The sequence below is a fragment of the Girardinichthys multiradiatus genome, chromosome 9, assembly GCF_021462225.1.
Source record: "Girardinichthys multiradiatus isolate DD_20200921_A chromosome 9, DD_fGirMul_XY1, whole genome shotgun sequence".
Taxonomy (NCBI): domain Eukaryota; kingdom Metazoa; phylum Chordata; class Actinopteri; order Cyprinodontiformes; family Goodeidae; genus Girardinichthys; species Girardinichthys multiradiatus.
Genome location: NC_061802.1, coordinates 12197672 through 12224673, shown reverse-complemented (window position 1 = coordinate 12224673; position 27002 = coordinate 12197672). Strand labels below are relative to the sequence as shown.

The 27002-nt window shown below is 39.5% G+C and overlaps 1 protein-coding gene across 3 annotated transcripts in view; it reads left to right on the top strand.

Annotated features, from left to right (window-relative positions):
• The first annotated feature begins 231 nt into the window (after window positions 1–231).
• homer3b (homer scaffold protein 3b) overlaps window positions 232–27002 on the top strand; it is a 68846-nt gene continuing 42075 nt past the window's right edge. Inside the window, exons 1-3 of one of the 3 annotated variants that reach the window (XM_047374260.1) lie at window positions 232–749; window positions 4991–5036; window positions 25774–25930. In XM_047374260.1, coding sequence (XP_047230216.1) covers window positions 5014–5036; window positions 25774–25930 — 180 coding nt within the window. In that variant the 5' untranslated portion in view covers window positions 232–749; window positions 4991–5013. The remainder of the gene's footprint in view (window positions 750–4990; window positions 5037–25773; window positions 25931–27002) is intronic. The other 2 variants (XM_047374259.1, XM_047374261.1) reach the window with 2 other exon arrangements.

Genomic DNA, 27002 nt, shown 5'->3' with positions numbered 1-27002 from the left:
TGAGAGACAAATACTATTTATTACGTTTTTGAGATGCAGCTGTTCAAATGGTTAATTGTAAGGTCAGGAGGCAGTTATTTGATGGCTGATTGTTTGCAGAAGTTTTAGTGGTAAAACGTTTTCCTGCACCTCATAAATTAACACTGAAGTGACGTTTAAGGCAGTTGTCACGTATCGTATTTCAGGCTGACGTTTTCGAGGGGTTGGCATGGAGAGCGTTTGGAGCATTTCGCATTGTGTCCGTCAGGAGGCGCTGAAGGGGCCCCGCGACCCCTCTGAGGTTGCTTAATGGGATCCCAGCGTGATCTCGCTCAGAAGCGGGAGGGGAGCTCGGCACACAAGTTCTGGAGGAGATCTCAGCCCGAAGCGGTCTGTCGCCTTACTTTAATCGACATTCCTCCGTGTGTTCCGCCCGCAAAGCTGAGCCAAACGTTAACGGTGCGTAATTACGCACGGGCGCGACGGGTCCACGCTGTTACTGGCTGTGGAAACCCGTGGACAAAGAACGGCAGGCAGGCAGAAAGGCTGGAGTACAACTGCCTGACTTCAGAGGAGAGAAGTACCGTTGGGAGGGAGACGGGGGAATCTGGAGTCGGAAGTGATTTGTGTTTTTACTTATGAGAAATGTAACGTAAGAAAAGGATTTTAAGAAGGAAAGGCAGCCGTTTGGAGAGAGGTGAAAGCGGGCCAGACAGACTTCTGACAGGAATAACTCCTAATATTCACCATCCAGGTCATCGGAGCATGGGGTGAGTTGTAGATGTGAAATGATCCATTCAGATCCCTCTGGAAAACACTAAATGTTTGAAAGTAAACTTTGTGTCGAGTCTGTGTTTTTTTTTTTCCTGAGGATATCAAGATATTTGATCCGGTTCAACTGCAGCACAGAAGCCTTTTGAGCAATTCTAATCAGCCAACATGTGACTGGGCTTTTTTCTTTGTTTACACCATAAAAGACATCCCAGAGAGGGGGATCCTTTATGCAGAGTTTGGCCTAGTTTCCTCACATGTCTGTTTAAACCATAACGACAGTTGTGACCGCAAGAAGGTCAGAACGGCATTATAATTAATGTACTGCCTTTGCAATCACTCTCATGCAGCTTCTTCAGCTTCAGCACTACCTGGGATGTTGATCCTGATAAAATGTACAGCTAGAGGCCAGTTAAGCACCTTCTGCATAAATTACTTTTTCCTGCTTTACCGTTTTCATCAGCTTCCCAGACACACTGAGAGTCTGGCAATTTGGATAATTTCCGACCTGATTTCTGTGCAGAGGACCCTAGTTAGGATTTCGCTTTGGGAATCTCCTGTTGACGCTTTGCTCTGTCTCCTTAACTCTGCATGCGTGTTTTAGCTGAATAAATTTTATATGTGAGCCTCCAGCTTGCTTAAAGCTCACACAATCCCCCCTCCCCCCCCCTCTTGTTTTTTCTCACATTTGCAGAAAGCTGTGACATTTTCCTAATTTCCCTTTGGGATTAATGACGTATTTTTGAAATAAATTGAAATTTTACAAATATGCAGATTGATAGTTCAGTCATTTGAGATGCACTAATCGATGATTTTTGTGGTTAACTTTAACCTGTTAAAAGTAATTTTGCCCATTTTAATTTCTCCTTTATATATATATATATATATATATATATATATATATATATATATATATATATATATATAAACAAATGATTTTTTTCTACTCATTGGATAAATTAAAAACATAATAAAAATGTTTATACTAAAAATAAGGTTTTGAAAACAGCCCAAAGTTGCATCTCATCATAACAGTAAACCTTTCCAGGTTATTGGAGAAAGGCATCTGTACAGATCCGACCAAGCTCATCTCCTTTACTGCTCAACAGGACAGATTATAGCTCACCATCCTTTTCCATTTTTTCTTGTTTTTGCGCACCTAAAACTGTGTTGTGTATCACAATGTATGTATTATTGTTTACATGATAAGAGTGAGTAGACCAACATTTCCAAAGCCAACATGTTCTGTGATAGACAGCATGGACCCTTAACAAGGATAAAAACAGAGTAACTTTGCTGTAATACATGCAAAGTCTGAACCTGTTAAGAAGTAGCAGCCTAAATGACTCAATAGAAAACACAGCTCCTCCAGAGTAACCTATTACACCTTTGTTGCTTCCTCTGACTTCATTTTCAAAACCTCACTAGTATCGAACAACTAATCTAAAGTTTTTCCACTCAGTAAAATCTACATTGAGGAGTGTTCTTCTCAGTACTTCCTGGTAGCTCTTAGTGTGGGGCGTTCACTGATTTAAAAAAAAGTTTAGATTTTTTAGTTTCCAATTGGCCAGTCACAATTATGCATACATTTTTTTTAATTCTCATCAACTGCTGATTTCTGAGTGCATCTCTATTAATAATCAATTTTGTTAAGCTTTACTTCATTTCACTGATCATTATGGTCTCGTGTGTTCAGCATTAAGGGTGGGCAAGATGGCAAGATTGTAAAATTGCCATAAGAAAGATTCTCCATGTAAACCACAGCTAATAAGGAAAATCATGTGACACAACATTTAAGACAGAAAAACTGAATAAATTTGTTCAGGTTTATGAAATGTTCTTAATTGTGTCAAATTATTAAATTGTCATAAGTACAAAACTTATTTTGTCAGACCAAAAAATGTATTTTAAGCTAAAAAGTAAAACAATCCCAACACCAACACTGAAGTTTCTGAATCTGAAAAGAAAGGAAATAATAGCAATGCATCTGTGGAGAAGACTAAATCAGGAATATGCAGAATGTGCTGCATAAATAATATTATAATCTTTATGCTTCAAGGCAAAATGCCTACATGTGTAAAATTGTAAACTCTTGCAACAGAGTCAGTGTTTTTCTCTGTGCTCTACGAATCTACATCATGGCTCTCAGGAGATGCACCGGAGCTTGTGGTGTTGTCATCATGTTACACATGTCTCAAAAAACTGACCATAGTCAGACATCAGAAAGTTTGAAATACTGATGATGTTTAGGTAAAGACTTCTTTAGGCAAACTCCAAACAACTTTATAGCTGCTATATGCATCAAAAGTGTTAGTTTTCAGTCAACGTTGACACTTCTAATATTCGGTTCCTTGACTAATCTACATGGAGCAGAAGGCATTAGGCACACTGCACAGTGGTAACAGTGAAAATGCTGGGAAACATCTTAATATCAAGTGCAGTGTCAAATGAACACTGTAGCCCAGTTATTGTGGTGCAGAATGGACTGTGTCACCTCAGAGGTTGTCACTATTGCACTACATAGAAGGTAAGTCATTTGATAGTGTTGAACTATCTGATGGCCTCGGTTCGCTTTTTTTGAGTTTTAACTCTACACTTTTATCCAGATAAGTCACCTGATCCTGGCGAAAGTGAGATTCTGTAGAAATGCTTCCTTTAATTTCTGAGACGGTGTGCACATTCAGAGAGGAACTGACACAACTTCTGCTGTAGACAGAAAGCAGCTCTTCCTACCACCTAACACAAAGAGGAAGACCTTGAGTTAGAGCAGCAATAAACAGTGCTAGTTTTAGCTGCTTTATGCTCTGAACAGGTTGTCATTTCAGCCGATTCAGATTTCTCTTAGGTAACTATGACATAAAGATTTAGGAACAGCACTGAACAGTCATTGTAAAACACAATTTTATAACTTAAAAACAAAGGTAAAAGGATTAACATTAGTGCCATCCCCACGGCTAGGATAAGTAAAACAGTGGTTTCAGAGTCTATGTTCTGGAGAACGTAGATCCTTTCCTAAGCCGTGAAATTTCCAAAAGGCTGTCAGCGATTCCAGCATGTTCCATGACAGACAGAGGCTGAAAGCTCAAAACAAAAAACCGAAACATTTTTATGTACTCCCTTCAGCCTTCCTGTTGTCTGCTGAAGTCTCTCTTTCACTCTCTCACAGCCTGAATGAACTAGACTTTTTGAAGCCTGTAAATAGCTTATTAGATCTCTGTTTAGCTACTTCTAGATGCTGAAAATAGCTACCATTGAGTGTTCTTCCTGCAGCAACAACCTCCACTTCTAAGAGAGTTTATCTGATAGTGCCCAATGTTGCCAGTCACCATTAATGAAAGTAGCTTTTGGCTGTTCTAGTAGTCTTTAGAAGTCACTAAATGTCATTACCTAATTTACATAATTGTTAATGTACAAGTAATTGTATTGGATGCTATAGGAGAGAGGAATGACATCCTGGGGGACACATTTCTTCTCTTTTATCTGGATCTAGCAGACATGTCCCGGCATGTCATGAAAATAAAACTTAATACCTTCCTTATTTAGCTCCTTTCAACTCTGTGCGTCCTCTGATTTCATCGTTAACAGCTCAGCCATAGTGAGATGGCTTTTAATCTTCTCTTAGCAACATGCGCTTCCACACCGAAGAGTGTTACCACTGTAACCTGTTTACTCTCAGTATTTTGTACAATGATGAAATAAAGTTAAGATTTTTTCATTTTCATGCTAAACATTATGTGATTCCAGTCACAGGCTGATTTACCATTGCAACTGTAGTTGCTGATCACATTTTAATGTACCTAAATACATCTGCATACTTTCAAGAGCTGAAGCTGCATATCTTTGCAACATTTGGAGGGTAGCCTGAAATGAGTAACCCGACTACAAACAGCTATTTAGTTATTTGGAAATAATGTGTGATAAGTGTGTGTAGGCTCAGTCTTAAAGATGAGCTTTAGTTCTTATTGTCTGAGCCTTCGGTATTTAAGTGCATTTTGATATCCTGAAAGACATCAAAGAAAAGCTATAACTGTATTCTTTCTTACTTAAAAGTTTTTCACTACCTAAGCACATCTGACCTAAATCCTATAAAACCTACTTTAAATTTGAAACTGCTCTCTGTGGAAAAGTTTGGGAGTGAAACTGGCAGAAAATGTATAACGACTGTATTGCTGTATGTTACTCTGTGGATGCACCATTTCACTTAATAATGTGGACCTTCTTTCTTCTGGTTGTGCTGCAGAGGAGGTATCTGAGAGCTGTAAAATGTACCCGCGACACAGAGAGAGGTACACACACTCCACCATGTCTGTGTTGTGGCATCTTGTAGCATCCTCGGAAATGATGCTTCAAATCCCCGAAGCATCAAGATCTTCTTCCCTGTTTATTAGATGCTAATGACTAAGTTGTTTATTCATAATTTATAAAGGGGTGATTATAAATTTAACATTATTAGATATAAAAAAGAGGGAAGCATTAAGGTAGCTTTGTGTTTTAGTTTGGATAAAGGGATTAACAGAGGCAACTATTATTGGAAATGTCAACAACACCAACTAACGCAAAGAAATACCTTTTGATTAACAAATCATTTGGTTTGATATTCGAAAGTGCAACATCAGGTATTGATATATTGGAAATAATCTGCCCATCCCTCCTTTATGAAACATTCATGAAGAGAATCCACCATCATTTCATTGCTGTGATGTTAATCCTTCCCCAGTCTGTGTGGAAACTGCATCGAAGTGTGGTTGCTAAACGCTGCAGAGGCTTCATGCTTGTCGTGATGTGCAGATGTTGTCAATACAACTCCGGCTGTCTTCGCCTGATGTCTCTTTTATCGTTATTTCGTCCTCCTGTCACCAGTTCCACCGCTGCTCATGTGCTGTCGGTCTCTTTAAGCTGCTCTTCAGGCTTGCTTTGCATGTCACAGCCTAATGTTTAAAGTACCCGCAGCTGATAGTATATGTAGTGCAGTGTTTCCTTCTGATGTGGTGAATGTGTAAAATCACGTTTGTTTGTCTGAAAGTGAACCAACTGATGATGGGTGCTATTTAAACAGATATCAGAGTTTTGAAACAAAACCTACTGTTGCTGCCCGCTGACACATTTCCTGTTTGCATTTTTTCTGTTTACAGCCTAAAAACTTAAGAAAGTTAAGATATGATCTTTCCTTTGAGCTCCTTAGGAGACAAATCCACATTACTACACACATTTGCAGATGGAGTACTTTGCAAATTTATTCCCTCCACATTTTGTCATGTTGCAACCACCAACTTGAATCAATTTTATTGAAAGTTTATGTGAAAGAGCAACACAAAGGTGCGGCCATTTGTATTCTGACACCCGTAAATAAAATCCAGTGTAACTGTTTTCTGAAGTCAGCTAATATGTAAATAGAATCAACATGTGTGCAATATAATCTCAGTACAAGTCCAACTGTTCTGTGAAGACCTCGGATGTTTGTGAAAGAACTAAGGAACACAGCGGACAAGGGAAGTTTAAAGCGTTAGGTTATAAAACACTACCCTTCTCATAGAAGCACTGTTCAACAAGAATGGTGCTAATAAGAGAAGCAGTCAAGAGACCCACGGGAACTCTGGAGGAGGTTTTGAAATCCACAGCTCAGGTGAGAAAATCTGTTAATAGGAAAACAATAATTTTGCACTATGACCTTCATGCAAAAGTGGGAAGAAGACAGCGATTCCTAAAAAAGGCTGAAAAGTTCAAAAATTATTCCTCATTTTCCTTCCCCTTCACAATTGTGCTCTACTTTGTGTGGTTTATAACATAAAACAACCATAAAATACCCTGAAGTTTGGGGTTGTAACGTGACAAAATTGTACATCAACATTAATGACCTATTTTTAAATTCCATCATAAACTCTCACTGACAAAAACAGTTGTAGTACCTATAGGACCACTAATAGATTAGGCAATAATTCAGTTTTCAGACTGCTGGCATGTCTAGAAGAGGCAACAGAGGGCAGTTTGTGGTGGCGATACAAGTGGAGCCATACTGTTAAAGATTGTTGCTGGAGTGTCTGACAGCCAGTCTGAACAGTGGGTGAAGATGCTGCATTAGACAGCATTACCCACACATCACGGAGTTTGATAAAGGTTGTATTGTGGGGTTGCTTTAGGCCTGGTTGTTGTATTGTGTAGTTGACCTAAATGTGGGACATAAAGATGTCAAAGCGGCCGATTGTTGGTTTGATGATGACCTCAGCCACCCAAGCTATCCGTACTATAGGAGGATTGTTGTTCTGTGTGTGAAGCATTGCAGAATGCTAAATGGCCTGCACTTGTATAGCACTTTATCAAGTCCCCAAAGAGACCCCAAAGCACTTTATACCACAAACAGTCATCCACCCATTCATACACTGACAGTGGAAAGCCACAGCTACCCTGGGACAGACTGACAGAAGCCAGGCTGTCATAGAATCATCATTAGCAGGCAAGACGGGTGAAGTGTCTTGCCCAGGACGAACGTCTACCACCTGAGCCACAGTCGCCTCCCATAATATCTGCACCTACCATAGAGACACGGGTTTTGAACTCTTTAGAACATCCTGCTTTGTGTCTTGACTACTGATATAAAATGGACTACAAGTTCGTTGTCACTGCCATCAACACAAGAGCAGAAATAGCTGGATTTACTCCTGGTATCATGGTGTAGCCTTAGGTGAGGACTTCAGGTCACATATGAAGAGACAGAACAGCTCTGCATCAGTGATAGCCTATTTTCTCTTGTTTTAACCACCCTGAGATGACACCCTGTTGTAGTCTTTCAACAAGACTGCAACCCAATATGTTCTGGATGTGTGTATGGTCTGGACCAATAAAATATGCATGAGATCACCCTGGACATCAACTCCAACCCAGTGCAGATCTGCTGGATCTGGAGGACAGATACAACAGTTCTGCCTGCATGAAGAATACAATAGCTGACTCTGATTTCTGGGAAACTGGTTAGAATCTGGTTAGAATCCATTATATTATGGCTTTTTTGATAATAAACTGATGAATATTCTGTTGATGTACAGTGTTGATAACAGGTTGGGCCAAATTGAGCCTCTAAAATACTGTTTTATCAAAGTTACAGTGGATTTAAAGTTCTTAAAATTGACAGACTGTTAATTGTTCTTGGTACAGCTTGAGCACCAACAGAGCACAAAGCTATGAAAAAAAAAATATTTCTGAAAAATGGGTGAAAAAGCCAAATTGAAAGCCAGCTTCACCATCATGTTGGTTCATGATTTCTGGAACATACAGATAATGAAACCTAACTTTTTAAATGTTTTGTACTGTAAATGTCTAAAAGGTTATTATAATCTGCAGGAAACTACACATTTGAGTCTAAAAAAGCTCTGAATTTAAAACTGAAAATGTGTTTGCATGTGCATTCTGCTGTGTGCACCCAGCTGGATCACATGGATCCCTCTCTCCCATTCTGGAGTAGTGGAAATAATTTTATTGCTGACATAGAAAGTTAAAGACCAACCAGAACTAAAATAATCTTTTCTAATTTATTATAACCTAGTTTGGTTTTAGAAACAGCAGCGTTGTAGCAAGAACATAAATCACTGAATGGAGCTGTGATTTTATTCTTTACAATTTAACTCGGCTAAGTAATTGGATGCAACTTGGGGTATATATGAAGTTGAGTTGTTTTAACTGAACCAGCTGCTCTGTGTGGGGGATCTTCCTACATGTAATTCCTACATGTAGATATCTCTGTATAAGTCCTTCTGGCTGGCAGACTGCCTTTTCTAGTAATTTCTCTTCATTTATCGCCATAGAAGCATATAACAATGTGCAGATCAGCTCTTCCTCTCTGACCTTTATTCTGAATACGGTGAATGCTTCGTCTTTCTGTCACCTTCACAATCCACAACAGCAGCTAGTTATCAGTCAGACTGCTACAAGAAGAGCTGACCTTCAGATAAGTCCAATGGAGTTCGCATTTGAGAATGTTTTTCACTTTCATTCTGAGAAGAACAAAAATCGGTACTCTAATCCTTCAAAACATTCCTGACATTATAACAGAATATCTGACATGGCTTATGTTGGGTTCTGGTCTGTATTGCCAATAAGACGACCTGCTGAGCAGCAGCACTATGAGCTGGCAATTCGCCTCACTGTGCTATTTTAATCTGCAGTTGAAAGCAGGGCGTGTTGTGTTGCCCAACGAAGCCAAAAAGTGGACCCGGGGCTGCTGCCTGAGAGGTCAGACCCTTACAGGAGAAGTGCTCTTCTGAGGAGCAAAGCAAGAACGGCTTAGAAGAAAAGCAACAACACTCAGTTGCTTCAGGAAGCTTGAAGTTTTTTGCTGTCTGCATGCACAGATAGTGAAAAATGACACCCAGCTTAATTTGTTTGTTTGACAGAATTGAGCTTTTCTCAGAAAGATGCAGAAATCAGGGTCTGAACGTTCACTTTTTCCACATTGTGTCACATTGAAACCACAAATTTCAGTATATTTTACTGGGCTTTATCAGATAAACCAATACGAAGTAGTGCTAAATTTTGAAGCGTAATTTAAAGGGTACATGGCTTTCAAAATCTTTTCAATTTTGTGTTTTTTGTTGAGTCTGACAACCTGAAATAAAATCCAGTGCAGCCCTTTAGCTTCTCATGTTACCTCATTAGCAAGTTTAATCCATATATTTTTTTTTATTTAATCTCATTATAAATACTGACATTCTTGAAGGTCTTAGATGTTTGTTAGAGAACAGCAGAGTGGTGAGGAATATACTTCTGTGTATACCTAAAGCAGAGAGAACCCACGCATGCACGGGGAGAACATGCAAACTCCATGCAGAAAGACCCCCGACCAGGATTCAAACCCAGGACCTCCTTGCTGCAAGGCAACAGTGCTACCAACTATGCCATCATGCATCACATTGATAATCAATGACAAGATTTGAAAACTGCTGTACAGAGATGATTTCCATCCAGCCTGACTGAGCTTGAGTTATTTTGCAACAAAGAACTGAAAAGAGTTGAGGTTCTCTAGTCTCTAGATGTGCAAAGCAATTAATTCAATTCAACTCAGTTTATTTATATAGCGCCAATTCACAACACATGTCGTCTCAAGGCACTTCACAAAAGTCAGCTACATACATTCCAATTAATCGTAACCATTGAACAGTGCAGTCTGATTCAGTTATTTATTCAAATTGGATAAAAAAAATTTCAGTCTAAGGAAACCCAGAAGATTGCATTGAGTCAGAGACTTGCAGCATTCACTCCTCCCGGATGAGCATGTAGTGACAGTGGACAGTCCCTGGCGTTGACTTTGCAGCAATCCCTCATACTGAGCATGCATGTAGCAACAGTGGAGAGGAAAAACCCCCTTTTATCAGGAAGAAACCTCCAGCAGAACCAGGCTCAGTGTGGGCAGCCATCTGCCACAACCGACTGGGGGTTTAGAGACCTACCCCAAAAGACTTGCAACTGTAATTGCAAGGAAAGGTGGTTCTACAAAATATTGACTCAAGGGGGCTGATCACCTATATATGGAAGCCCATTCTCATCTATGTACAAAGCACTTGTTTTTGTTAAAATTTTAAAATCATTCTCCTCCCTTTCCAACGCTAGTTTGTTGGTCTATCAAAATTGTGAAAAGGTTCAGCATGTATGGATACTTTTGCAGGGTACTGTATAAATTAGGTCCTCTCTACTGGATAGGCTTCAAACTGATGATTTGTCAAACTGAATCATCTGCATCTAAAAATAAGAAATTTCTCTCCTTAAATCCAGTCCATTTTTAATGCACGGTCCCCTTTCCTTAGATGTGAAATGTTCTTATAAAACCTCATCTGCTTATATTCAATGTGCTCTTTGCTATTTCCCTTCCAGTTCTCTAACTTAAATAATTTCTACACCTTTGCACGGCATGCCGAACCGCACCTTTTCCAGTCTTAAACTCTCTTTTGACCATTCCAAGCATGAACTTCAGTTTAAATGTATAACCAATACAATTTATGGCTCTGACTTCAAAAACTCCCCCATCCCTCCACACTCTTTAAGAGCTCACAAAGCTTATACGCCTCATCAATGGCAGTTTGACATGCATTTTCTCAATGAGTGGCTGATTGTGTTTGACTGCATGGCAAGACAGGAGAGAGTAGCTCTCTTACACATCAGGGGATGGGGGTGAAGCTCACTCAGTGAAGATGTGGTGTATGTGTGACTGTCCTGATAAAACTAAACAGTTAATAAGAAGTACTTTGTAAAAATTCTGCACTCAAATCCTACATGTATGTTTTTGTTTGTAAGTTAAGGCCAGTGCACATATTATTTAATTTATTTAAATATCTAAGGCTGGAATGGACAAAAACTTGGACAATAAGCCAAACTCTAAAAATACATTTCTATTGGTGCTCTCCTCCCTGTCCTGTCTACCATCAAAAAAACTAATTTTTTACTTTGTTAGTTTCACACAGTCATTGCTGTTGTCATTGTAATGTACATACATGTGCAAATTCTTGCCAACCATTATAACACAATTAGAGTGAATTTGAAAACTCTTCGGTTAAACAGTCATTTACTCTCATGCACTTTTAGTAGCATTGAGTCTTGGTGAAATGATGGTGTGCGTAGCTGGTGCCGGATGTTTCACTTCTGAATCAAGCTTTAATCGGCCCATGTTCAGCATTGTGCTTTACTGCATTTAAATGACCACATTCATTAGTGGTGTTAACATTCTGGAGAACTTTCAACATAAACATGCTGAAATTTGTACTGAGAAATGCACACCCCCTGGTGTCAGTAAATGGCACTCTGGTTAAATGTGAACGCTTAGTAAATCAAGTGTCTTTTAGGAGAAACTTCAGTTTCTTTTTGCAGAAGAGTCACAATATTTTCCTTCAAAGGTAGGAACATGGTGACTGTTGTGTGTGTGTGTATACTTGTTTATGTTACAACTGTAGAACCCACCATTAAGCCCTAATGACCTACCATAGTCTACCATATAACAGGAAGTTAGTTTTATTTTCCCAAAGCAACACTTTAAATAGGTTGCATGTATGCACCACAAGGTGCTGCAGTAAGGTAACTTTGGTGTAGTGGAGTCCTATTCTAAAGCATGCAGATTTATGTTTAAGTAGCAACTATTACTTCTGCAGCTTTTCTCTCTGTGAGGTTTCTACAACACAAAATAATTTTTCTGATTCTAAGAACTAAAGAACAGTCATATTCCTGTAGGAAAACCAATGTTTTCAATTTGTAGCCTCAGGCATCTACTGTTTCTGCTGAGTTTAATATGACAAACAGCTAATTGTCAGTCTGGTTTGGTCAGTACAGGTTTTGGCAGCAAAGAGGTGCTATTACTAATGTTGATTATTGCTTAACTATGACACATTCAAGGATATGAATATAAAATTATGGATGTCTATTCAAGCTGAAAACTGTTGAGCAATTGATACATTTTTCATGAAAATCCCATTTGGTGGCTACTTGGGTTCATCGTCTGGACTTTTATCTGGCTGTAAAGCAAGTTAATGTTTTATCAGCAACCTCAGAGTTTTAATTTCTCTTCCCTTTTTAGAAGAAAGAAAATGTTGAGATGTTCTTAGCTGCTGAGGCGTTCTGTTCCTTTTTACTGTTTCAATTGCATTAACATTATGTTACATCCCAAAATCAATGCAGAAGAACTCTAGAATAACAGTTTCTTTCACACTTTCCCTCTAATCAATTTTTGCCGAGATTGTTGAAATAACCACTTACGATACTGTATATAGTATAGTAAAATAATTTAGTTTGGACTGCAAACTGTTTCATTTGACATTCATGTCAGCATCACACAACTGTGTTGGAAATATGCATTTTATGTTTTTTCAATTACAAACAATTTCATTTTAATGGGGAGAATATCAATCAGATATCCAGAGTATTTGATCCCACAGCAGAACATGACTTAGAACTCATTTGGGAAAACTTTACTGCCAAGCACAGCGGCAACCATCTTGTTGCTGGTCACTGGGTTTGCACACACCCCTGGAGGAATTTTGTCCCTCTCCTCTTCAGAAACTGTAGATCCTTTAAGGCTGCCAAATGGCAACCTAAAGCTTCAGCTTGTCTAAATTCAAATGGATTTTCTGAAGGCCTAAGGTCTGGAGATTGTCTTGACATTTATGGGATTCTCATTTAGCTACTCATTTGTTGCTTTGGTTGTATGTTTTTGGTAACTGTCATCATAGAGGACCTATCTATGTCCCATGTTCAGTATTTTTGGTTGAAGGAAGAAGGTTCCCATCTAACATTTTATTGTACATGGCCCCATCCTTTGGCCCCTGAATACATCTTCTATCCCAAAAAGCGTAATGTTTCCACCTCCTCTTCCTGCTCTTTCAGCCCATAGTGATGCAGGACACGTTTCACTGTGAATAGTGACACTTTAATCTGGGGTTGATTCTTAGAGCAAATCTTCTTTCTGAACAATATGCTGGCTGGACATTTCCATGCTGTTTATACTTATGTGGAATGGTTTGAACCGATAACTGTGGCACCTTCAGTCTTGTGGAGGTCCACAATTCCCTGATATTCCCTGATTTTTCCATGATGTCACACAAGGAAGTGTATTTGGGGGGTTGCTTTAAAACCACGTGTGGTTCTATTTAATTTAAATGTTGTAAGACAACTCCATTAATATTTATGTGTTTTAGCTTTCTTTAAACCTTTCGACTGCACCCCCCCATATCATTATTTTATCATAAAAATTAAAAAGTTAAAACATTTTTATTTCAATGATAAAGTAATAAAATGCAAAATATTCATGTAGAAGAGAGAATATTCTGAATTGACATCATTGCAGGTCTCAGATGTGAATCAAAATGAAATAATCATTCATTTGAATTAAGGTTTATTTTTCCGAATACATTGCTGTGTGCTTAAAGCCACATGGGTCGTATTTTCTTATACTAGTGGAGGCAATTATACTCTGAGTTTGAGCACAGCCATGACGATCAGAGGAAGTCTATTAGAGTCTCCTAGTTCTGTAGGAGGTTTCCTGGTGAAACCTTAGCGTTCTTCAGCTTGTAAAGATGGATCATAGATTCACAGTGCCTCAAAACCACAGATATTTTATTTTCTGCCCTTCAATAAAGGCTTGCAGTGGAAGGAGGATGTTCATTTGGCTAACCTTAAAAAAGTTTCTCAGATCTCGATGTGCATCCATGCTCTTGAACTTCAACTGAATTCTCTGTTGCAATCAGTTTATAAAGAGGGAGGAATGTAGCTGATAGCCTGAGGGTCTCTTGTAGTATCCTGTGTCACTGCTTTTATTTTAGGAGGTGTGTGATTAACATTAACCTGCTAAACTCCCCCTTTCTCTCACCACGACTCAATGGCTATAAAGATTTTATTGAGGCAAACCTTCAGGGGTTTTATTGAAGGAAAGTGCTGTTCATAAGGCAGCAGTTGGTAAATCAGAACTGTAGTTCTGCTGATGTGAAACAGAAAAGCCACATAAAGACTTTAACAGAAATCATGTCCATTCAAGTCTGAACTCAGCTGTGTTCCCCTGCAGGCTCTCATCTCATCTGGTCTTTTTCTTTCTTTAGTTTTTTCCTGGGTGATTTCTTTTCTCACTCTGACGACTAAGTAAAATGAATCCTAAGCATTGCAGCAACTGTTGTCCTTCCATAACATTAAAATATTTATTATAACAAGCTGCTCTGTTTGCCATTAACCTCTAAGATTGATCTCTGGTTGCTTCACAAAATTTACAGTTGAAGTTTATTTACAAATAGCTTGTTTAAAGAGTTTTAGCTAAACCTCCTATTATGGTTCACTTCCGGTTGATTAGACATTGGGCTTAAAAATGCTTATAGATTTTACACACAAACCTGGGTTGAGATTAGGGCTACACCATATACAGCAATCATATCATTATTAAGGTATATCCAGAGGAACTGCTTGGATTGCAACAAAGGTTAGCAAATTATTTAAGCACCTTTCAATCAGGCTCTTTATGCCCAGAATTAATTTGGTGACTCTTGTTTGATGCAGTATAAAAATGTTCCAAACGGTAAAGAGGTGGTAAGGTGGTCAAGTTGTGAAGACACTACAACTACAGGGGTTGGACAATGAAACTGAAACACCTGTCATTTTAGTGTGGGAGGTTTCATGGCTAAATTGGGCCAGCCTGGTAGCCAGTCTTCATTGATTGCACATTGCACCAGTAAGAGCAGAGTGTGAAGGTTCAATTAGCAGGGTAAGAGCACAGTTTTGCTCAAAATATTGAAATGCACACAACATTATGGGTGACATACCAGAGTTCAAAAGAGGACAAATTGTTGGTGCATGTCTTGCTGGCGCATCTGTGACCAAGACAGCAAGTCTTTGTGATGTATCAAGAGCCACGGTATCCAGGGTAATGTCAGCATACCACCAAGAAGGACGAACCACATCCAACAGGATTAACTGTGGATGCAAGAGGGACCTGTCTGAAAGGGATGTTCGGGTGCTAACCCGGATTGTATCCAAAAAACATAAAACCATGGCTGCCCAAATCACGGCAGAATTAAATGTGCACCTCAACTCTCCTGTTTCCACCAGAACTGTCCGTAGGGAGCTCCACAGAGTCAATATACACGGCCAGGCTGCTATAGCCAAACCTTTGGTCACTCATGCCAATGCCAAACGTCGGTTTCAATGGTGCAAGGAGCGCAAATCTTGGGCTGTGGACAATGTGAAACATGTATTGTTCTCTGATGAGTCCACCTTTCCTGTTTTCCCCACATCCGGGAGAGTTACGGTGTGGAGAAGCCCCAAAGAAGCGTACCACCCAGACTGTTGCATGTCCAGAGTGAAGCATGGGGGTGGATCAGTGATGGTTTGGGCTGCCATATCATGGCATTCCCTTGGCCCAATACTTGTGCTAGATGGGCGCGTCACTGCCAAGGACTACCGAACCATTCTTGAGGACCATGTGCATCGAGTGGTTCAAACATTGTATCCCGAAGGCGGTGCCGTGTATCAGGATGACAATGCACCAATACACACAGCAAGACTGGTGAAAGATTGGTTTGATGAACATGAAAGTGAAGTTGAACATCTCCCATGGCCTCCACAGTCACCAGATCTAAATATTATTGAGCCACTTTGGGGTGTTTTGGAGGAGCGAGTCAGGAAACGTTTTCCTCCACCAGTATCACGTAGTGACCTGGCCACTATCCTGCAAGAAGAATGGCTTAAAATCCCTCTGACCACTATGCAGGACTTGTATATGTCATTCCCAAGACAAATTGACGCTGTATTGGCCGCAAAAGGAGGCCCTACACCATACTAATAAATTATTGTGGTCTAAAACCAGGTGTTTCAGTTTCATTGTCCAACCCCTGTAAGTTGTTCCAATGCCAACATTGCATCCATGCAGTGATTTGCAATTTTGATATTGCACACAATATTGTTGGCATGAAGATTGCAAGAAAGTATATTGTGCAACTTTCGTTTTGCCTTTAAGGATACGAAAGAAAACTAAACTATCAAAACTTTGTAACGTTGTTAGTTTAATAGAAAATTGGTGCTTCGTACAAAACATTTTTCAGAAAATCTGATTTATCTAAAGGTATTGTACCCCTGCATAGAAATGCACCAGGCAGGCTCTTATGGGCCAATATCAGAGTCAGTGTTTGTTTTATTTTTTATTTTTACGTCTGAACTAGCAAATGTAATTTTATTTCCAACGACTCTAATAAATATAAACTCATTTGTGTAAATTTTGTTTTAATTCAACATTAAAGCCTATTAAAGAGAAAGAAATGTGCTATATCTTGTAGTGGCTTTAAAATTAACAAAACATGAAGGGATTACAAATTTCTCTAACCTTTATTTTAACTAAACTCAAAACAATGTGTAAGAATATGCAGATGACTGATTTATTTAGGCTGAGAGACGTTGGAGTTTTCAGTATGGATGCCATATATTGAACGGGTGGAAAAATAAGTATTTGGTCAGCTAATGAAATTAAATTTCGTTTACTGGCTGTTTGACCGAACCATATTGTTCGTTTTTCATTTATTTGTTTACTTCAGTTATTATGGCACATTTAAAAGTCACTGATTATAGTTGTGTTTGGATCATGTTTTCCATTAATAGATCATATTAATAGATACATAAAATCATGGCTGCACAGTGCAGGTCGCAGTTGGTAGAACTGTTGCCTTGCAGCAATAAGGGGTTTGAATCCTAGCCTGGGGTCTTCTACATAGAGTTTGGATGTTCTTCCCGTGCATTTGTACGATCTCTCCAGCTTCTTCTCACAGGCCGAAAACATGACCATTGAGGTTCACCATTAAGTTAATTGGTTAATTTATTTCTGTGTTGCCCTGTGATGGACTGACGACCTGTCCAAGGTGTACCCCGCCTGACACCCAATGACAGCTGGAGATGGGCAGATGCCCCTCCGTGTCCCTGCATCGATAAGGAAGTATAGACAATGGCTGGATGATAAAATCACATTGTTTGCAAGGCATGCACAACCTTTAAAGTGAAATTTCTAAGTGTTTACAACTGCAGAACTGTATATTTAAAAATGGTTTTGACCAACAAAAATTTTAACTTTTAATGGATTATATTTGTATTACTATTTTTTATTTGAGCTGGATTATCATCAGTCTGGTGTTTGAATAGAAGGCAGCTGGACTCCTTTTCTGGCTTCTTGCAGAAGCTTCACTTTTCATCTGAAAGGTCACTGAAAAACTGAAAAAGCCTTTCAGATTTTCAAATTCTGGATGACTGCCAGTCTACACATGCATGAGAGAACAAACCAGCACAAAAGGTCGATGCTGTTAATGTTGGCTCATGTGAGAGCAGTGTCGGCGTAGGTTTCTCATCTTTCTGCTTGTTTTTTAATGCTGATTTTGCAATAAGAAATATGCTTATGCTTACATCAAATATTCTCTTAAAGAAGTATTAGTATTAACTTTCTTTGTGACATAACCACAGTATCCGAAATGTTACACCAATACAAGCAAAATAATTTGCTCATCCAGTACAAAATCCCACTTTAGGTATCTACACCTAAAGCTAATTTAGAGTATCCGAACTACCTGGCCAAGATTTGAACCCAGGACATTCTTGCTGTGAGGCTAAACGCTAAACCACTGTGCTGTCCTACAAATGTATTTAATTATAAATCTATGAAGCCTTTCATCCATCCATTGTCTGAACCCCCTTATCCTATAGGGCCGCGGGGGGGCTGGTGCCTATCTTCGGCAGTCATTGAGACTGGGTTCACCCTGGGGAAATCACCAGTCCATCACAGGGCAGTGCTAACCAGGTATAGTTAATTAAGCCAATTTCATAGTTACTTAAAGTAACAAATTTTAATGGACTTTTAGGCGCGTATTCCCACAAAATCGATTTGTTTCATGTAACTGCAAAATGTGATGGTTTTGCCCTATTAAAAGGTAAAAATTAAACAATGTGAATATGTGGAAGTGGTCTCCATTTATTCGAACACCAGGCGTTTTAACTGTGAGTTTATATATTTGTATCAGTATAGTTAGAAATTAATTTTATTTAATATTCCTTTGTCCAAATAATAGAATAATAGAAAATGGAGAAGTTTTTCTGAGGATGACCCAGTTGATATTGACCGTTTGAAGATCAAGGAGAATTTGTGCAGTAAATAAATCCTTAACTCACTGAAGTTCTATGTTGTATTACCAGTCCAAAACTGAAAATCAATAGCTTCAATACATAGTTGAAACCCCAAAATAAATGTGACATTCATGCTAAGTGCTTGTAAACCTTTACCCAGAACTGAAAAGGTTTGTTTATCCTGAACTCTGAGCTTTGGAGGGTTAAAATGTTAAAATTGTCAACGTAGAAATGTTTGTGTTAACAGGCTATCTCCTTCTAACCAGTCAGGCACCGTTTCTCACTCACAGTGTGTGATTTAATAAAAAGCTGCTCAGATGTATGGTAATTAGATAAAGTTTTTTTTGATAATGAAAGGCTTTGTAGACACATGTAGACTTTCCTCTTCTGTACGACACTGGAAAAGGAGTCTGTGACAAGCTGCTGTGCTCACCTCAAGAGGACGTTAATCCAGCCTTAATCTGCTCATTTCATCAAAAATCGGCATGACGCTTCCTGTCTGAGCTGATTAGCTCAACAGGCATTTTCACGGTGACGTCGCAACCGGGCCAATTCATTTCTGCAAAGCCTGAGGGCTGACGAGCAGCCAGTCACCGCTTTTCATTAAGATGTGAATATGATAGGAGGTAAATCCTACTTTACTCTGTTGATATTTATCATTTTTTTCCTGTTTATTCTGGTTTATTTGCTTATTGTCGTCTTTATTTTTTATGCAGCCAGATGATTAGTTTAATAAATCCTAATGAAGAGCTTTTGTGGTGCTGTTAGTCCGTCTGATTTGTATCTTTTGTTTTGACATTTAAGTAAAAACGTTGGTTGCTCTTGGAGGATACTAAGACTTTTCCAGTTCTATCAATAAATCACAAACTGAATGTTTGGAAAACTTGATGGATTAGCCATATTTGTTTTTTGGTTATAATAACTTCTTTAATGGCAATATGTTTTCAGTTTATTAACTCCTCTGACTGTAAATAGGCTTTTTATCCTGAGCAGAGATAATCTCAGTGGTTTAATCGAACAAAACAAATCAGAGCCAAGTGTTTATTATTTTTAAGCAAGAGGATGCATCGGTGCCAGCGTCTGTTATTTGCTCTTGTTCCTTTTGTAATCCAGTATCACTGCAACTTGAGGACACAACAAGAGGTTCTAAGGTATTTGTGTTACTCTGGATGCAATAACAGTGAATTGTTTTCTCATATTGCTTTAGAGGTTGTTTTTCCATTATTGGTGATTTGGGTGTGATCATGCTGAGAACGGCCTCTAATGTTTCTTGGCACAATGCGCGCTAATACAACAAGGGAAGAATATTAAAAACACATTTCAAGTTACAGCTGCATAAAACCACTAGGCATATACAAGTTAGAAAAACAAACAGAAACTGAACTTGAAGCTTTATAGTTGAGCAGAATGTGAACTGTATATAAAGAACGTCTTTTTTTCTCTTCCAAGTAGTAATTTGTGTCTTTCTCAGCTGCTTTGCTGTTCATTGCTCATAAAATGTTTCCCTGAAAAGACCGTAGTTAATGAGCTGCATGATCTACACAGTTTGTGATTTCAAAGCATTTTACTATTTGGCCATTGCCTTGCTAATGTTCTGAAAATTGGCTTGACCATAAAAGGGGGGAACTAAAGAGTTAGGCATTTAGCTTTATTTGTGAAAAGAAATTTGAATCTAAAAATATGCTCTTCTCCATCTCCAAGGTAGGGCACCACAGGGCAATGCAGGATGAACTGTTCATGCACAGCAGACATCTAATGTTATTTAAAATCCCCAGGTAACCTGACATGTTTATGGACTCTGGGAGGCAGGGGTGGTTTTTGATGTGAGCCATGTGGCTATCTGCCCAGGGCAGCTCGACCTAGAAGGTTGCAAAGACCCCGAAGAAGAAACGTTGTGCCTCATTGGGCTCGACCAAGTTTTTTATTGCTTTTGAGCAGGAGTCAATGTGAATGAGTGTCCAACTGTGGCGTACACAGTTATGAGCACTAATAAATTCTGTTTGTTTATTGTTTTTTTGTTCTGACTGTTTCTAGTAAGTTAAATATTAAAAAGTTTAGTTTTTTTTGTTGCAAAATTTGTTGGTGGAGTGTGTTTAGCTGTGTGTGGGAATCCATTAATGCAAGATCGAACACTTGGCTGTACCCGTCCAAAGTCTGTGGCCAGAACCTTCTTGCTCTAAAACCACAAAGCAAACCACCCAGCAACTGTGTTGCCCCCAAAAACAGGAAGAATTAGGCAAGCTAATAAGGTAATAATTTCTTACACTTTCAACAGTATATTGAGCAGCTCGTGGAACTCAGTATGCTGTAAAATGTCGTTACTATTTATTAAATGTATTAGAAACAATATACATTGCCTTGCGAAAGTACTCGGCCCCCTTGAACCTTTCAACCTCTTGCCACATTTCAGGCTTCAAACATAAATATATAAAATTCAAATTTTTTTGAAGAATCAACAACAAGAGGGACACAATCGTGAAGTGGAATGAAATTTATTGGATGTGTCAAACTTTTTTAACGAATAAAAAACTGACAAGTGGGGCGTGCAATATTATTCGGCCCCCTTGCGTTAATACTTTGTAGCGCCACCCTTTGCTGCAATTACAGCTGTAAGTCACTTGGGGTATGTCTCTATCAGTTTTACACATCGAGAGACTGAAATTCTTGCCCATTCTTCTTTGCAAAACAGCTGGAGCTCAGTGAGGCTGGATGGACAGCGTTCGTGAACAGCAGTCTTCAGCTCTTTCCACAGATTCTCGATTGGATTCAGGTCTGGACTTTGACTTGGCCATTCCAACACCTGGATACGTTTATTTGTTAACCATTCCATTGTAGATTTGGCTTTATGTTTTGGATCATTGTCTTGTTGGAAGATAAATCTCCATCCCAGTCTCAGGTCTCTTGCAGACTCCAAAAGGTTTTCTTCCAGAATGGTCCTGTATTTGGCCCCATCCATCTTCCCATCAATTTTGACCATCTTCCCTGTCCCTGCTGACGAAAAGCAGGCTCAAACCATGATGCTGCCACCACCATGTTTGACAGTGGGGATGGTGTGTTCAGGGTGATGAGCTGTGTTGCTTTTACGCCAAACATATCGTTTTGCATTGTGGCCAAACAGTTCAATTTTGGTTTCATCTGACCAGAGCACCTTCTTCCACATGTTTGGTGTGTCTCCCAGGTGGCTTGTGGCAAACTTTAAACAAGACTTTTAATGGATATCTTTGAGAAATGGCTTTCTTCTTGCCACTCTTCCATAAAGGCCAGATTTGTACAGTGTACGACTGATTGTTGTCCTATGGACAGACTCTCCCACCTCAGCTGTAGATCTCTGCAGTTCATCCAGAGTGATCTTGGGCCTCTTGGCTGCATCTCTGATCAGTCTTCTCCTTGTTCGAGATGAAAGTTTAGAGGGACGGCCGGGTCTTAGTAGATTTGCAGTGGTCTGATACTCCTTCCATTTCAATATGATTGCTTGCACAGTGCTCCTTGGGATGTTTAAAGCTTGGGAAATCTTTTTGTATCCAAATTCAGCTTTAAACGTCTCCACAACAGTATCCCGGACCTGCCTGGTGTGTTCCTTGGTCTTCATGATGCTCTCTGCGCTTTGAACAGAACCCCGAGACTATCACAGAGCAGGTGCATTTATACGGAGACTTGATTACACACAGGTGGATTCTATTTATCATCATCAGTCATTTGGGACAACATTGGATCATTCAGAGATCCTCACTGAACTTCTGGAGTGAGTTTGCTGCAATGAAAGTAAAGGGGCCGAATAATTTTCCATGCCCCACTTTTCAGATTTTTATTTGTTAAAAAGTTTGACACATCCAATAAATTTCATTTCACTTCACGATTGTGTCCAACTTGTTGTTGATTCTTCACAAAAACTTTAGAATTTTATATCTTTATGTTTGAAGCCTGAAATGTGGCAAGAGGTTGAAAAGTTCAAGGTGGCCGAGTACTTTCGCAAGGCACTGTATATATCCTCACTTGTCACTTTATTGGGTAGATATGGCAGCAACTCAGTGCTTCTACATTTGATCAAGAGAATTTGCTGTTCAAACCGAGTTCAACCCGAGCATCAGAATGGAGAAGAAAGAGGAAATAAGTGACTTCAAATGTAGCCTGGTTGTTGGTGTCAGATTGGCTGGTCTGAGTATATCAGAATCTACTAGGATTTTCCCACACAACCATCTCTCAGGTTTACAGAGAAAGGTCAGAAAAAGTAAAAAGCCCCTGTAGATGTCAAAGGTCAGAGGAGAACATACAGACTGGTTTGAGTTGATGGAAATGCAGCAGAAGCTCAAATAACCACTTATTACAACCAAGACATGTGAAATACCACCTCTAAAAGCACATCACATTGAAGCAGATGGGCTACAGCAGCAGAAGAACCCATTGGGTGAGACTCCTATTAGTTAAGAAAAGGAAACTTGGCTTTAGTTTGCACAGACCTACCTGGCACTATGAGTCGGGATTTAAGCTGCAACATTCAGATGGCAGGGTCACAATTTTGGAGTAAAATGAAACCATGGATCCATCGTATGATGCATCAACCATTAAGGCTGTGGTATTGGTATAACAGTGAACACTAAGGGAACAAAAGGGTTGTGGGTCATTTCATACAGTGTGCATAAATAACCTGATGTCTGTTGTTTAGTAGCATTGAGAGTCATTTTTATATTTCCACAGATGGGCTTTTTGTTATTTTTTCTCTCTTTTTTGTATTTCTTGGAGGAAATTAAATGAACTTGAATGAAAAGTTTGTTTCTGCAGCTGCAACCGTTCACAACCTGAACCACACCATCCAAATCAGCCATCCTGGGCTCTGTTGCTATTGTCTATTGTGGCAGAAAAAATAATGACTATTGTTTGAATGCAAATGTTCAGTAATTCCTATGAAATCTGATTGGAACAATTCCTCATATGAAGGTACAATTTACAGGTCCTTCTCAAAATATTAGCATATTGTGATAAAGTTCATTATTTTCCATAATGTCATGATGAAAATTCAACATTCATATATTTTAGATTCATTGCACACTAACTGAAATTTTATTTCAGGTCTTTTATTGTCTTAATACGGATGATTTTGGCATACAGCTCATGAAAACCCAAAATTCCTATCTCACAAAATTAGCATATCATTAAAAGGGTCTCTAAACGAGCTATGAACCTAATCATCTGAATCGACGAGTTAACCCCTTAAAACCTGCAAAAGATTCCTGAGGCCTTTAAAACTCTCAGCCTGGTTCATCACTCAAAACCCCAATCATGGGTAAGACTGCCGACCTGACTGCTGTCCAGAAGGCCACTATTGACACCCTCAAGCAAGAGGGTAAGACACAGAAAGAAATTTCTGAACGAATAGGCTGTTCCCAGAGTGCTGTGTCAAGGCACCTCAGTGGGAAGACTGTGGGAAGGAAAAAGTGTGGCAGAAAACGCTGCACAACGAGAAGAGGTGACCGGACCCTGAGGAAGATTGTGGAGAAGGGCCGATTCCAGACCTTGGGGGACCTGCGGAAGCAGTGGACTGAGTCTGGAGTAGAAACATCCAGAGCCACCGTGCACAGGCGTGTGCAGGAAATGGACTACAGGTGCCGCATTCCCCAGGTCAAGCCACTTTTGAACCGGAAACAGCAGCAGAAGCGCCTGACCTGGGCTACAGAGAAGCAGCACTGGACTGTTGCTCAGTGGTCCAATGTACTTTTTTCGGATGAAAGCAAATTCTGCATGTCATTCAGAAATCAAGGTGCCAGAGTCTGAAGGAAGACTGGGGAGAAGGAAATGCCAAAATGCCAGAAGTCCAGTGTCAAGTACCCACAGTCAGTGATGGTCTGGGGTGCCGTGTCAGCTGCTGGTGTTGGTCCACTATGTTTTATCAAGCGCAGGGTCAATGCAGCTAGCTATCAGGAGATTTTGGAGCACTTCATGCTTCCATCTGCTGAAAAGCTTTATGGAGATGAAGATTTCATTTTTCAGCACAACCTGGCACCTGCTCACAGTGCCAAAACCACTGGTAAATGGTTTACTGACCATGGTATCACTGTGCTCAATTGGCCTGCCAACTCTCCTGACCTGAACCCCATAGAGAATCTGTGGGATATTGTGAAGAGAACGTTGAGAGACTCAAGACCCAACACTCTGGATGAGCTAAAGGCCGCTATCGAAGCATCCTGGGCCTCCATAAGACCTCAGCAGTGCCACAGGCTGATTGCCTCCATGCCACGCCGCATTGAAGCAGTCATTTCTGCAAAAGGATTCCCGACCAAGTATTGAGTGCATAACTGTACATGATTATTTGAAGGTTGACGTTTTTTGTATTAAAAACACTTTTCTTTTATTGGTCGGATGAAATATGCTAATTTTGTGAGATAGGAATTTTGGGTTTTCATGAGCTGTATGCCAAAATCATCCGTATTAAGACAATAAAAGACCTGAAATATTTCAGTTAGTGTGCAATGAATCTAAAATATATGAATGTTAAATTTTCATCATGACATTATGGAAAATAATGAACTTTATCACAATATGCTAATATTTTGAGAAGGACCTGTAAATGAGTCAGCACCATACCTCATACGAAGTATGTTGCTGACCCATTTAAATTGTATTTTTTGCTGCTCAGAAATCTTCCGAGTTCACATTATCGCCATAATGTTGGCGTATAACTGTGACTGGAGAAGAACCGCCTCATTGCATGCGTTGACATTGTGAACACTGTATTAGCTGTGTAATGTTGCATGAATTCACCATAGGGCAACTGTGGGTCCTTCGGTGTCCCGCGAGTCTCTCGGTGCTGTTTGTCCCCACAGCCAGTGTATGTAGTTTGTCTTTAAAAGAGCAGAATGGCTAATTTGACTGCTAGAGGTCAGGAAATCTTTAGTCCCTGTGCCCTAAAAACATCGTTAAACCCTCACAGTTTCTATGACCACGGGGTCTTTGGAAAACATTAATGATAGTGTGTTATCTTTAAGGATCTGATGCATTAGCCTTTAGGTTTTCATCCATGTGCTTATAAGGGTGTTACAACTCTGTTAAAGCATCAGAAATATGGCTTTTAATACATTTTTGTTTATACGTTTGATTTAGTTTTTCCTTTAAATATTTTAATGACTTTTTGGTCTCAGATAAAAACAGCCTTTTCTGAAAAAAATCCTTCATTTTCTTTACCTTTTTTGTTTGGATGTGTATTGACATTCTAAACAGATAAATGTAGATTTTACCTTGTTAAACCTGCTTTGTAATAATAAACAGATGAGCATCCATTAACAGGATGACCCAAAGTCCATAGAAATCTGGTGCTTTTCGCATTTCTGAAACATTTGTTGCGGAGGGCTTTATTGTTAAATGTGACACATAATTATCAGAAACTTCTGGACTGATGATGTGTTCCTGTCTTGTTCTTTAAAGGGAGCAGCCCATCTTCAGCACCCGAGCACATGTCTTCCAGATCGACCCGGCGACCAAACGTAACTGGCTGCCGGCCAGCAAACACGCTGTCACCGTGTCCTTCTTCTACGATGCCAGCCGCAGCGTCTACCGCATCATCAGTGTGGGCGGGACCAAGGTGGGAGCCCAGCACATCACTAGCACTCATACCCACTCATAACATGCAGTTTAACGTGTATTTATACCGTGTATTTGTGCAAGTTGCATGTTGAGTTCAGAAGCTTAGGGGTTTTATTTGTCAAAGGCAGGAGCAGATTTGGCCTAATTGTTGTATCTTAACCTTGTTTACTTTCATAGAAATAGACTGGGACTCCTTACTCTCAGAAGTTGTTTTCTTGGTGTGACTTTAATGAACATAGTCTTCATTTGGAGAGTATCTGCTTCTTCTGGCCTGCATTTTGGTCAGAAGATTTGTAGATTGTTCAAATAAATTGAAACGTTTGCTGTTTGGATTTGGCTGTCATGGGTAGGAATGCATGAGTAAAATGCACATGTTGTCAGAAGAATATTTATAACCTGCTTCCCTTGGGTAGGCAGCATCCATTGCAATGGTATAAAGCACCTGGGACTCTAACAGAATGTCTTTTTCTTAGTGAAACACGGAGAACACACAGAAGACAGTTGTGCCAGTTTTCCCCTCTGAGACTGGAGGCTTTTGAAGAAGAAACTAAAAAAGACATTTTGGCAACAACTGAAACAACTGAATTCACTCAACAATTTCATGGAAAAAAATCAGTTTTAGCATGTCAGGCTGTTTTCTCTCTTTCTGCGTCCTGGTTGTTGGGTACTTGTCTCTATTTGTGGCTCCTAAATGGGCTGTTGAGGTATAATAATTCTACCACTAATAACACACGGCTTCAACCTCACGCAGTCCGGATGTCGTGAGAAAGAACACAAGTTTAATTTATACAGAAGTCCAATGATTTCCAATGCATAATTGAATACAAAAGAATAATACAAAGAAGAAAAATTACTTGGGTCAGCAAAGCTAATGGCTGGATTCACCAAGTGGTCTGTCTCAGGCCTACATGGTGAAAATTTATCAGAAAGTGCCTCAAATAAAGGGACAATCAGCTGAAAAATAAATTTGTTTTTAGTTTTCAGGAAATGTGAATATTTGCCATGCTCTGCAGCTGGTTGTTCTTAAAAACAAAAATGTCTTTGACATGAATCGTCTTTTGCTTTTTCTG